Source organism: Triturus cristatus, chromosome 11, assembly GCF_964204655.1.
Source record: "Triturus cristatus chromosome 11, aTriCri1.1, whole genome shotgun sequence".
Taxonomy (NCBI): domain Eukaryota; kingdom Metazoa; phylum Chordata; class Amphibia; order Caudata; family Salamandridae; genus Triturus; species Triturus cristatus.
In genome coordinates this window covers 51,891,237-51,904,827 of record NC_140594.1, presented here as the reverse complement: position 1 = coordinate 51,904,827, position 13,591 = coordinate 51,891,237, and the positions used below count along the sequence as shown (strand labels likewise).

General features: G+C 46.6%; 1 protein-coding gene across 1 annotated transcript in view; it reads left to right on the top strand.

Moving 5' to 3' along the window:
* Window positions 1–13,591, top strand: part of HIRA (histone cell cycle regulator) — a 424,028-nt gene that overhangs the window by 115,295 nt on the left and 295,142 nt on the right. Inside the window, exon 6 of the mRNA XM_085632815.1 lies at window positions 620–715. Within this exon, the coding sequence (XP_085488941.1) occupies window positions 620–715 (96 nt within the window). The remainder of the gene's footprint in view (window positions 1–619; window positions 716–13,591) is intronic.

Genomic DNA, 13,591 nt, shown 5'->3' with positions numbered 1-13,591 from the left:
TTTTATATCCTGGTTTCGATTATTCAGTATCGCCTACAGAGTTGTGTGGTGGACATTCCGGGTGTTTCTGGGAAAGACTGAGGTTCATTGGTAGAAGTGTGTGTTGCATGGTTTGGTGCACTTCGGGAGATCGGAGCCTTGCTTATGAGCTGGTGCTGTACTGGTAATGACTGAGAACATTGCCAGAGCTGTAGAACAGCTGGTAATTCATCTTACACAGGCATCAGTATAACTGTCTGAAAGGATGAGACTGGAGGGAGTTTTGCATAATATTGGTATTGAGATTCATTGACATATTTGAAGATTGGGAAATATCCTGTAGTTATCAAAGTCACAATAATGTAGCTCGGTAGGGCTGTGTGGCTAGCTAAGAATATGACTGATTTACTGCTGGTACACCTCGTCGCTCTATACTGAATGGGCTTCTTCTTTCCTCTCTTCAATTCTCAGATTTATATGGAATAATTGAAATGCTTCATGGAGCTCACTCTCTGCAGACCACCTTACTCTGTAGCTGATGTACCTGTTACTGCCCATGAATCCCATCATGTAGTTGCAGAATGAGCGGCAAAGTAGAAGCTGCTGGATCTGGCTTATCATTTGTTTTTCTTAACCGTAGATGTGATGGACGTGGCCTGGTCGCCCCATGACGCTTGGCTGGCATCCTGCAGTGTGGACAACACCGTCGTCATCTGGAATGCTCTGAAGTTCCCAGGTGTGTGCTCTTTATTTATGACCAAAGCTGCAGACTGGGATCACGTGATATCTTTTCATGTGTGATAATGCTCAGGCTTTCTGACAAATAAGAAGGGTACCACAAAACCTCAGACAAAATCCCAAGATCTTTTGCGTTTTCCAGAAGAAATTGGAAAGTAATCCATGTTAGTATTGTCTCTCTCTGTATTTGTACACCAGGGAACTCATGAATGCGAAGCCGGTAAAGTAGATGGGAACATTTTCTTTTTCTTCTTAAACTGTTCTGTACTAATTATTCAGAAACACTCCCTCAAAATATATTGCACAACTTAAAATGTTTCCTCCAAATCAATATTTTAATCAGGCTGAACCTGCAGCATATTTTCTTGTGTATTGCACATTTTTAATAAGAGTTGAGCATTAAGAATAATCTACCCCAAGCTGTTCAAAGGGTTACAAGCTCACTCTGTGTTGCCATGACACCAAGGTTCTTCTACAAATTCTTGAATTTGCGTTTGACCTAAAGTGGCAGTTTTTCCACGCAAATTATGTTTGTTGCAATTTAACATCTTTAATTTATCATACAACATCAAAAACGTAGATTGATGAAAAAAGGACATCTTACATAGATGACCTAATCATGGAAAACAGGGGTGTAACTTAGAGATGAGGTGTGCTGGGAAGAATTGCAAACACGTGGTCAGGTTTAGAAGTGAAAGGCTTGGCAAACTATTATTTATCTGTCTTGGTACTCAATGCCAGTTCACTTCAAGTCTTTGATTCACTTTGCATGTTAAGGGATGTTTGCTTACTCTGACATTTCTTTGTAGTTGGCTTTGAAGTGTGGTGAGAGGTAGAAACGTAAATGTCATGTTTATTCATGACTTGTGATCAGGTGTAGGAATCACATGCCAGAACTTTATGCAATGAGGAGAGAAGGTCCCACCAAAATTGTTCCTTATAGAAAAACTAGAGTGTAGGGTACTTGCATGGGGATGTGATGGCTTGGAAGGGCATTACTAATAAAAAGTAGTCATTTGGAGTTGGATGATTGTTCTGTAATGATTTCAATAGGGGAATTTTGAGGGTGGTATCTGAGATATATTGAATTATCTAGTGTTGCTTCTTAATGATATGTGCATTAAAAAGTTTCAGTTTTGGATGGCATACTGAATCACCTTCTAAGATTTATGGTGGTGGAGTTTGACGTGTTCTGGAGCAGTCGTTTTCCTCCTGAGTTCTGTTGTTGGCCATTGTCCCCATTGTACATGGGTCTGAGGTTGTCAGTGGAACGGACGGAGCAAAACTATTGCAGTAGCCACGATGCCTCTGCAGGTGGTAGGTCTCTGAGGGTCAGAGCTTCCTTTCACACCAATTTTCTGTGGTTGTTTGGAATTTCCACCGATCTCTAGATGACAAGACTGCCGGAGTGCGAGCTGCAAACAGCTGAGGGTTAAAAGTTGTAAGGTTCGGGGTCTTGTCCTACACACTATATAAAGGTCAACATGTTTCAGCCCTAAGAAATAAGGCCAAAGGATCTAGGACTTTCATCAGGACTAAATCAATGCAATGCCCTGGTGTAATGTCAATTTGAAATATTCGTCAACTTGACTCTAATTCAGTCTGGACATACACGCAAATACAAACATATATAGCATGCAACGGGCTGGTTCGCCTTTTCCCCCAATGCACTCATCTTGTGACTCTGAATTATCAGGCTTTTATGCTACAAAAGTAAACAATTACTTCCACTAGCACCTTTACCTTAGAATTTTGATGCACTTTTTCGTAGTTACAGGAATATTGCGAATAAAGGGATACCTAGTTGTTCCAAGGTACTTTTATTGTAGAGAACCCCAGCAGGAAAATATTGAAAGTGCTCCCTAGAATAGAGACCATCCTGATTTTTAGGGACCAGGATGAGATCTGATGATGAAACATGATACCAATAGGGTGTATGAGGATCTAACAAACAAACAAAAAAAGTTGTGGACTTGTGACAACTAATCTTCCCCTTTACTTAGGATACCCTTTTGTAATATTGGTTTAATATAGGAGTATGTATCCTAGGCTTCCCGCTTGTTCCCTGTAGGAAGCTGGCTCTTTATGTGATATATCAATCTGATATACCGTGTAAAGAGTCCAGGGGTTCCCTTATAAGTCGACAGGGGCTTGGTCTGGCAATCCTTACGTGCCCTATTAGGTGTAGTGTGGTCAAGCAGCCTTAAGCTTAACATAGAGGAGTGCAAGACATCTGCAAATACACACAATGATCAATAAATGAAACGTGTGACTCAAGAAGGAGATCCACACCAATTTATAAAAATAGCAAGTATTTTTATGTTTAAGCATCAGACAAACATCGTTCAGGTAAGTACGTTTTTAAATATGAATTCTTTTCAGTTCAAAAAGTGGATACAGTGCAGTTTTTGAGTGCAGAACTTGTTCTTCCCTCCATAGGAAGACATTGCAGAAAACAGGTATAGTACAGCGACTTACGGGACCAATCTCCAGCAGTTAAGGTAAGTGTTGGGCGAGGTCCAAAGCAGCACCAACAGTACACCATCAGTGGCATGAGGGAGGTCGGGTGCACGGTGTGAGAAAGTGCCATCTTTCTTGCATGGTATGCCCCCACTTTTTGCTGAATTGCTAAAATGTACTTTGACTGAGTGTACCCTGGACTACTGCCAATCAGGTACCCAGGGCCTATGTTCCTTCCCTAAAAACACAAAACACAAATTGGCAAACCATGGCCACATGTCAGCCCCTGGTAAATGGTACCCTAGGTACCCAGGGCCTTGTGACCAGGGAAGGCCTCTAAGGGCTGCAGCACTCATTGTGCCACCCTTAGAGGCCCTGTACCCTTACACACACACACACTGCCCTTGCAGGCTGAGTGTCTGGGTGCAAGACAAAACAAAGAGTCGACATGGCACACATCCCTGTGTGCCATGCCCATCACCAACACTGCCATGGCATACATCAGCCACCCCTCTAGCTGGGTGCCCTATGCCAATAGTGTGGGCACAGGAGCAGGAGCCCTGTGCTTCTACAGTACCCAGGTCCATCCCTGGGCACTGTAAGTGCAGTGCTGCCATTTAAGAGTACATGGTGCTGAGAGCTCGTCAAACACGAACTCCACAGCACCATAATGGCAACACTGAAGACTGAGAAGTTTGGTATCAAACTTCTCAGCACAATAAACCCACACGGATGCCAGTGTGGGATTTAATGTACCAAGCACCCCAGAGGGCATCTTAGAGATGCCCCCTAAAATCTAACCTACAAACCACGTCTGTTCTGAGGCTGCCACACAGCAGACATGATGCTGGTCCCCTGGGTAGGAGAGCCTCTGCTCTCCTGGGCCTGCAACAATGCACATCCTGGGTGAGGTGCTAAATCTCCTCCCCCAGGATGGGCAGGGGGAAGCTTCAAAGGCATGCCGCCCTTGTGAGCTTCCCCAGGCCACTGCAACCCCCCACTCTGGCGGGAAGCTTGGCCGGAAACCCCAAATAAGGACAGGGGATGTGCCAGCCTGCCAACCCCACCCCTCAGGTGGGGGAGGCGAGGTGAAGCACATCCCCGGGCTCTCGCCATCTTGAAGATGGGAAGCCCTACCCTATCAGGAGTAGGCTATTGCCCCCCTCCCACAGGAGAGAGGCAGGATAGTGGGTGTACCCACCCAAGGACAGGGACCCATTGGTCCCTGCCCTTCACCTACCTGTAACGCATCTAAATCTAGTATTTAGGGGCACCCTGAACCTTCCTTCCCCAGATTCCAAAATCCGAAGAAGAGCTAGAAGAAAGAAGACCTGCCCTGCAGCTGCTAAGAAGAGGAAGACACCAACTGCTTCGGCCCCAGCCCTACCGACCTGTCGACCCTCGAACCTGCTCCTGCTCCAACCCGGCATCTCTTGTGGCCAGCAACCTCACAAACCCCCAGAGGACATGGCTACCTTTTGACTCTAAACCCCTGGGACTCCCATGAGTAGAGGCTGTACTCAAAATCTACTTCTAATCCCTGGCAGCAGCCCGGAACCGCAAACCCAGCACACTCTGCATCAGCCAAGCCTGGCCTGTGCCGGAGTGAACAAAGACCACGAGGATGACCCCACGGCGACTGTGACCCTGAGTCTGGCACCCAAGGACCTCCCTCGACACTCCTGAAGAAGCCTGCAGCCTCAGAACAAGGTGCCCCCCCCCCAACCGCGATCAACAGAGGGTAAGATTTCCCAACACCAAAAGGCACCCCGGCGCCCCGCGGCCCCCTGTGCCCAATGCCGGGGTACCTACCTTTCCTCCAACTACCCAACTTACCTCTCGAAGTGGTGGTGGCACCTGAAGAATCCTCGTCCCCGAGCTTGCAGTCTTTTTCTAAACCGGAGATTTCCCATTGAAATCAATTGAGCGCCGAAGGCTCAAAAGCACCCTGCACCCAGCTGCCCGAGTGGCCCTGGCAGTGCAACCTCTACACCAATCTACTTCCCCACTTGCCCTGAGTAAGTGACCAGGAGCCCAGCTCCCACAGCCGCGTGGCCTGCTAGTCAGCAGCCACCAACCAAGGCCCCCCTATCTCTCATAGGATAACATTGTGCCTAACTCTTTCTGCACCCGGCCGCCCTTGTGCCGCTGAGGGTGAGCCAACTGTACCTACCTGATCCTGGGAGACCCCGGAGTCTATGCCCAGAACCTTAACTCTGCTAGTCGAGTACTTACCTTTAAACCGATAACTCAATTTTCTCCATAGGGTAACATTGACGGGCTTTTCCTGAACTTTCTTCTAAGTGTGGACTTTTCAAAACTTAAAATATTCACCAAAAATCAGCCGAGTAACGGAAACGAAAATACTCACCTGCTCTTAGATGAACTCTTGGTGCCCAGCACTGACTCTGAAAAATACTTACAACTGTACTTACCAGTAACCCAATTTTCTCCCATAGGAAATCATTGACTGTTTTTCTGTGAAATTTCTTCTGTGTCAATTTCTGCAATCTTTAAATATTCTTTAAAAATCGTATAATATCTGAAAACGTAATTACTTACCTGTTTTGGATAAAGGTCCCAGTACTGAGTCTAGGCACCCAGTACTGGATTACAAAAGTAACGAGAACATACTATACCTGCAACTTGAATTTTCTGCCATAGAGAAACATTGACTGTTTTCTAATAAATATTTTATGTGTCATCTTTTAAAATAGCAAAATATTGTCTAAAAATCATCACAGTAATTAAGTCGACTTTTATCACTTGATTCCAAGTACTGACCCAGGACTGAATCTAGGACCCAGTACTGGAATTCCAAAAGTAATCCTAAAAGTAATCTGTGGCAAATAACTTGATACTTCCATTGAACTCAATGCATTATTGTGTTTAGAATTGTGTTGCCTATTGCAACCACTTGTAACTTTCTACAAAAGTCAATTTCATATTGCAAAAGTATTTATATAAAGCATCTCATTCTGAGAAAGTATATTTTAATACCTATTGTTGGTTCTAAAATAAAACCAGCATATATATTTTTTATACAAACCATTGGCCTAGAGTTCAGTTCTTGAGTGTGTGAGACCATTTGCTGGCTGAGTGTGTGCAACAAATGCTTTACACTGTCCTCTGCTACTGCCTTACTGCTCGACCAAGCTACCACTTTAGAGAGTAAGGTTACATCTAACGTTAGCCTCTGCCAAACCTCTGGGGACTTTGGACTCTGTACACACTGTACCTATTTGGGAACAGTATATACAGAGCCACTTTCCTACAGTGCCTTTGTACACTGCCTAAGACTGCTTACCCAGTACCCAAACCTGAGCCAGCCAAGAGTCTCGAGTTCTATGCAAATGCAAACTGCGATTTGGACTTCGGAACAAAATAGACCAAATATCCGACCACCAGCAGCAGAAAGGGCAAAGCAAGAAATAGGATGTTTTTATGCCAAGGCCCTCGTCATCACTAGGGATTCTAGATACTAAGTCAGAGGTTCCAGAGCCCGATGACCTCTGCCTAACAAAGGGATACCCTTTATTAATTACTATGATGACATTTATTATTAATTATATTTTTATTTAAAAAAAAGAAAAAAGTATAAAACAATCTTTGTGCACAAGGTGACTTCAGAACCATTACATATAAAGCATATAGCAGTCAATCCCTGACCGGAAAAAGAAATACATACAGAACATTTGCAAACAAATGTAACACTATGGTGGAATACCCATGTATTAACTAATGTTGGGTACGCAGTCCCTCCCATCCGTGCATGTGTATTGTATCCGGAGCAGTGGGTCTATTGCTAGGTGTTAACTAAGCTGGAGCAGTCAAAGATGTATAACAGCAAGCAAGTCATCGGGCAGGAGTAGGGTTATTGCTATCTTGCGCGTTGTCACCCATATCGTTCGTGTCTGTACCTCTAGTGGACATATATGTCGTGTATAGCCCCCAGAAGTTCTCGGGACGATTCCGGGGGGGTGGGGGGCAAGTAATTCGCTGAAATTTTCAGTTTGCGTACTGCAGTACAGCATGTCGTGTGACCACTGTGTTAAAGTAGGTGTAGGGCCTCTAGACCAGCTAATAGCCACCCTGCACCTCACCATGAGTAGCCCCATATCTACTAGCCTCCTTATAGTCTTGGGTGTCTGCTTGGAATATCCCAGAAGGGCCAGATGAGGATTCAGGGGTAACAACAAGTCAACTATTTTACCCAATTCAGTGAAGACGGATTCCCAAAATTTATGAACCCCCAGGCAGGGCCAGGCTAGATGTAGGAAGTCCGCGGTCTGTGCATTGCACCTTTCACAGGCCGGGCTATCCCTCAACCCATATCTATGCAACCTCTCTGGCGTGTAGTATACTCTATTTAAATATTTAAAATGGATCAGCCTGTGTCTGCCATTTAAGGAAATACGCCTAGTACTAGTACAGCAGTAGGTCCACATGGGGTCATCTATAATCTGCTGTAGGTCCTGTTGCCAGCCCAGCCTGGCTTTGGTGTAATGATTTTCCCTATGGGACTTGGAGAGCTTATACATTTGAGGCATTGGCGGAGGACACTGACCTGCCTGCTGGACAATTCCTCCTACATACCTCTCTCATAAGAGCTCTTTCGGCCCTTCTAGGAGATTTAACATCCGAGCCACCGACACACCTGCTGCAATATCTACACGTAATGGGAGCGGGTTCTCACATAGTACACTGGCTGGTGACGGCCTTACTCACGCACATGCTGAAACCAATGTTGCCACTCCGCACCCAAGCTGACAGGGGCCGACCCTGGACAGACAAGGAATGGGCCGCCATCTTAGCTGGTGCTACTTATATACCAAGAAGCTCTAAATTCAAGTCAATACAAACACACATAATACAAATGGCGTATCTCTCTCCTGACAAAATAAACGGATATTTTAATATTGCCTTATCTGAATGTCCACGTTGTCGGCAGCTCGACGCGGATCTGCTCCACATGCTATGGTCCTGCGACTTCCTCCAAATTTACTGGCGAGAAGTTGCTGCAGCATTGGTGCTCTGTCCCGACACATCCTTGCCGCCCACATGGGAACTCTGCATTTTAGGGGTCTATGTCAGGTCCAAGAAAAATAGAGTTATATCACGATTCAGATACTTGGGACTAATAGTTGCCAAGCGCTTAATTACAAAACGGTGGAAGCAGGCAGACCCCCCAGAGATGATCAGCTGGACAAGATCACTTAAGATATGGGCACAGGCAGAGAGTACAGCACTGCACAGGGAGGAAACGGCGGGGCTCTGGAAATATCCCATAGCGCTGCAATGGGACACCATACTTACAGCCTTCAGCAATTAAGTAAACTGGGAGGGCGATGACACCCAACTATCTGGTACATAATGCACATGCCGAAGGTCCCAGGAGGCGGGGGCAGGATGGTGGCAGCAGACAATCGCACCCCATTAGATGTCACCTCCTAGAGAGGGCCTGATGTAGCAGAGCCCCTGCTCCCTCTTGCCCCGGCACCTAAATTCATGAAACTAACCCCCAACATCCACAAGAGTCCGAGTTCCACCCTAGTGTATTGTCATGTTATAACTCACACACTATACAGTTCCACACTCCGTAATGTAATGGTTATCTTAATTGTTTCTAGATGGCATCCCTTTAAACACATCGTTAAAAATTGTTATATTGATAATGTATACTTTATTGGTGCATTTTACTTTTATCCTTATGCCTTTTTCTTTGGAAAAACCCTCACATCGGCCTATTGAACTGGCCAAATGAGACTGTCTCCAACGTCTGCTAATGTTATGGCAGTTAGACACAAATGACTTCAATGATACAAGCAATGCTACCATGTGGTCTTGGCGAATTTTCTCTTCTCTTTGTCAATTTAATCTTCATAGGCAATTGGACACTGTGGGAAGGTGTGGAGGGCTGTAACGCCCTGAACGTCTCAGGATCGTTTAACAGACACGATAATGAGAACGCAACCACTTGTGAAGGTTTAGTTATTTTAATGAAGGCAAAAATAATACAAGGAATAAACAAAGGTTATAGTCCCTGGAATCCTCCAGGCTAAGTACGTTACCAGCCCACAGCACGGATGGTCCTAACCGTCCTCTGCATATACGCCGATCCCGGCGTATGCCAACAGAGGGCAGAAATGAAATGGCCGACAATGCCAATCGGTAGGCTGTGAGGGGCACGAAGAGTGTTGGGGAGAATCGAGGAGTCAGGGAAACACCCAGCCGGGGTCTCTACCTGAAGGGAGCAGCCGCTCAACCTCTTCCTCAGACTGCACCGGGACGCGGAGTCACCTCCTGGTGATGCGTCACCGATACCCCAATCACAAGCAAAGAAGACTGAACCGAGAGCAGCCGCTCGATCGATCCTGTGGACTTCCGAGTCTGTAACGTGGCAAACACCTCCTGGTGTGCGTTACAGCTGGCAGTCCCTGTATCTCTGGTCGGGCTGGGAGTTACGACTCCAACCAGCAAAAGCGCCACTGCGCTTTGACTCAGCCGAGTCAAAAAGCGAAGCTCAATGGTTATCCGGTAGAGCTTCCGGGTCCTTCACAGGTGACGATGGGGCAAGACACGGCCCAGGGAGTAACGACTCGACCTACCTCCGTTCTTGCCTTACTGGAGCACCACTCCGGAACACTGCTCTTCACTAAGCAGGTACGTCGGTGTAAACACAATATCCGACAGCGTTGTACCTCCCGGTTCCTCCCTTTATAGGGCGTGTTTTCCTTGAGTTATGTAACAGCTCTCCTGTTTACATAAGGGCGTGTTTTCCTTGAGTTATGTAACAGCTCTCCTGTATACATAAGGGCGTGTTTTCCTTGAGTTATGTAACAGCTCTCCTGTTTACATAAGGGCGTGTTTTCCTTGAGTTATGTAACAGCTCTCCTGTTTACATAACCTCACAACCGCTAAGCATCCTGGGAGATGTAGTCCGTTTTCGCTGGTTACCGTTTTCCTCCCCTCGCATGACAGGAATTCTTGACAAGGGCAGGCAATCACAAAGACGCTATAAGAGACGTCTGTTGATAATAAGTTGGTGTTTTATCACAAATTGGAAAACACTCTGCTGTAACATGAGTAGTTGATTCACAATAGTACTGCTGCAATATTGTAATATGCGGATGGAATAATGCTCTTGACATTTCTGTTTTGCCATGTAATATAAGAAAATGGAAAAATATGAAAAGACCAATAAAGATATAAAAAAAAAAAAAAAATGGGACATGGAGAGCTTATAAATGTTATGTAGACAATCTTGCGAGGAGTGTTAGCTTTGATGGTGTTGGTCAGTTGCCTCAACTCCGGGGGTTCTTGGAGGTCTTCCCCGAGCGTGTCATGTAGTGCATGTCGCGTGTTATGGAACTGGAACTGTTGCAGCGGAGTGGTAGTGGTAGCCCGGCCCACTAGCTCCTCCCATTTATAAACTACACCGCCGTGGAAGACATCAACAGCGGTCAGGATGTTTAATGAGCTCAGCGCTCGAGAACCCCTTTATCTCTGCATGGGGGAGCCAACGAGTCCATTCAATGGGCATAGCCGGGGAGTACAGGTAAGCTCCTGCTTGTAGTTGGAGTAAATGGTGCCAGGCGTGGCGAGTCGAATTAATAGAATCCAGTATCCCAGTTCTGCGATCTGGGGATTCGAAAAGCAAGGCCGGCAGAGGCAGCGGGTCTGCGACGATCGTTTCTATGCGAAGGTGTGGGACGTCCGGCGAGCCATGCATCCAGTAGTACCCTTGAGTGCTTTGCGCCGCTCTATAATATAAATTTAAATCTGGCGCGCCTAGCCCCCCCATATGATATGGTAAAGTAAGTATTCGCCATTTAACCCGCGGTTGCTTGCCCGCCCAGGCCAGTCTTATCAGCGATGTAGTGAAGGAGCTAGGCAAAATCATGTGGATATTTGTGAAGAGGAACAGGAACCAGGGCAGCACCACCATTTTCATGATTGATATCCTAACTAGGAGAAACAAGGGTAATTTGATCCAAGTTTCGACATCATCTTTCAGCCTGCTGACAGCAGCACCATAATTTTCCCTAAATATCGTCCCCGAATCAGAATGTATCTGGATGCCCAAATAGCGTATCGCCTCCGTGGATCATTGTAATGGGTAGTCCAGTTCGAAGGGCGTTGTGGCAGTGTGAGTGGGAAAAAATGGACTTAGGCCAGTTAACCCGTAGACCCGACAGCACTCCAAAGTGCACCACCTCCCTTAAAACTGAAGATAGGTTATTTTGTGGGTGACGGACGTAAAGTAGGGTGTCGTCCGCATAGATGGACACCATGAGCTCATAATTTGGAAATCGAACGCCTTTGTGGCTGTGGTACTCTCTCAGCACGCAGGCCAGGGGCTCTGTCACGAATGCGTATAATAGGGGAGACAGCGGACATCCTTGTCTCGTTCCTCTGGTAATGGCAATGGGGTCCGTCACCAAATTTCCCATTTTTATTCTAGCATAGGGACTGTCCTTAATCCCATTCTAGTTAGCACTTGACGCATAAAGGGCCATTCGACTGAGTCAAAGGCCTTCTCCATGTCCAGGAAGACCGCGACCGCCTTAGTGTCCTGCCGGACATGCTGTAGCGACCCAAAGACTGTGCGGAGATTGTAGGTGAGGTTCCTGTGCGGAGATTGTAGGTGAGGTTCCTGTCCGGGATGAACCCAGCCTGTTCCGGGGCAACCAGTGTCAGAGCCAGAGGAACCAATCGATTAGCTAGGATCTTAGCAAATAGTTTGGTGTCAACATTGAGCGGGGAGAGTGGGCGATAAGAACCACACTCATCCAGCGGCTTGCCCAGCTTAGGTATGGCAACTATATTTGCATCCCGCATCGTAGGTGGCATTGTGCCCGAGACGCACATGTCATCAAACAGCGCGGAAAGGTATGGGAGTAGAATATCCAAGAATGCCTTATAGAAAGCTACTGTGAGGCCATCTACTCCTGGGGCACTCGAGGCTTTCATATCCGACAGGGCCAGTTGTATTTCGTCTTTTTCTATAGACCTCATGAAAAACTCGCGGTGTGTATTAGTGAGAAATGGTAATTTAATATGTTCGAGATAGTCAAAGATTTCACCCCCCGTGCCGGTGGAGCGGGAAGTGTATAGCTCAGCATAGAATTGTTTAAACCTTTCTGCGATGTTCGCCTCTTCTGTTAACTTATCGCCTTCCGTCGACTTTAATTTGGTGACTTGTGTTTTGCTACGCTTTTTTTTCAGTAGGTGAGCTAACACCGAGCCCGGCTGCTCACTTTCGCCGTAAACCATCGCCGTAGCATGCTTGCTGTTTAACTTCGCTATCGGCCGCATCGTGATATTCTCTTGTTTTAATCTCCTGAGATATTGCTTCATCAGCGCACGCTAATTGATGTTTTTCTAAGTCTCTTAGCTTCTTTACTAAATCAACCAGGCGCTGTCGGATAGAGTGGAGCACCCCCAAGTGTTTGGCTAATGAGACGCCATGTATATAGACCTTAAAGGCCTCCCAGACAACCTGGAAGTTATCTACAGATCCCACGTTAATAGAAAAGAAAGATTCTATAGCTTCAGCCAGTACTTCCCTAAAGACCGAGTCTTGCAGGGAATAGGGGGGGGGGGGGGGGGGCTCCAAGTGAATGGCAGAATAGTTTTCTTAGGCGTGGTGAGCACTATCAAGAGGTGGGAATGGCTCGACAGAGTCCGAGGAAGAACCGTGCACTCTCTAGTGTGGTAATTAAGAATTGAGGAAGCCAACCAGTAGTCGATGTGAGTGTGCAGATTATGGAAGGCTGAGTAATGAGTGTAACCTCCCCTGTCCGGATACCTCATACGCCAGACATCGCAAAGATCCAGTTCGACCATGGCGCTCTCCAGCACTCTACCTGCGGCAGAGGGGCGTCTCGCGGGGCCCCCCGACCGATCCAAGTTGGGGTTTCTAACCAGATTAAAATCGCCACCCCAAAGGACGTGTCCATCGGTGCGGCTGCTGGTAGTGGCGGCTAACGCATTGTAGAATTCCGGGCAGTCGTAGTTTGGGCCATAAATGTTCACTAGAACTAGATCTAAGCCCCTCCCGTGACATCTAGAAATGACATATCGGCCATCCCGGTCGATATCTAGTGGCACCAATGAGTATGGTGCTCTAGGGTTAACCCAGGTCAGCACCCCTCTCGCGTGAGTAGTAAAACCTGAAGCGTGTATATTACCTAGTAAACCTCTGCAGCGGAGTCGGGGGCTATTGATTGGGAGATGGGTCTCCTGCAGAAAAGCAATGTCAATATTATGTCTGTGCAAGTAGTTCAAGACTTTGCGAAGCTTCCTATGGTCGTTAAGCCCCATATTGTTCCATGTGAGTGCTCGGAGGGTATCTAGTGCCACAGATCTGTTAACGTGACTGGGTTCCACCATGAAAAATGCAGTAACTGAA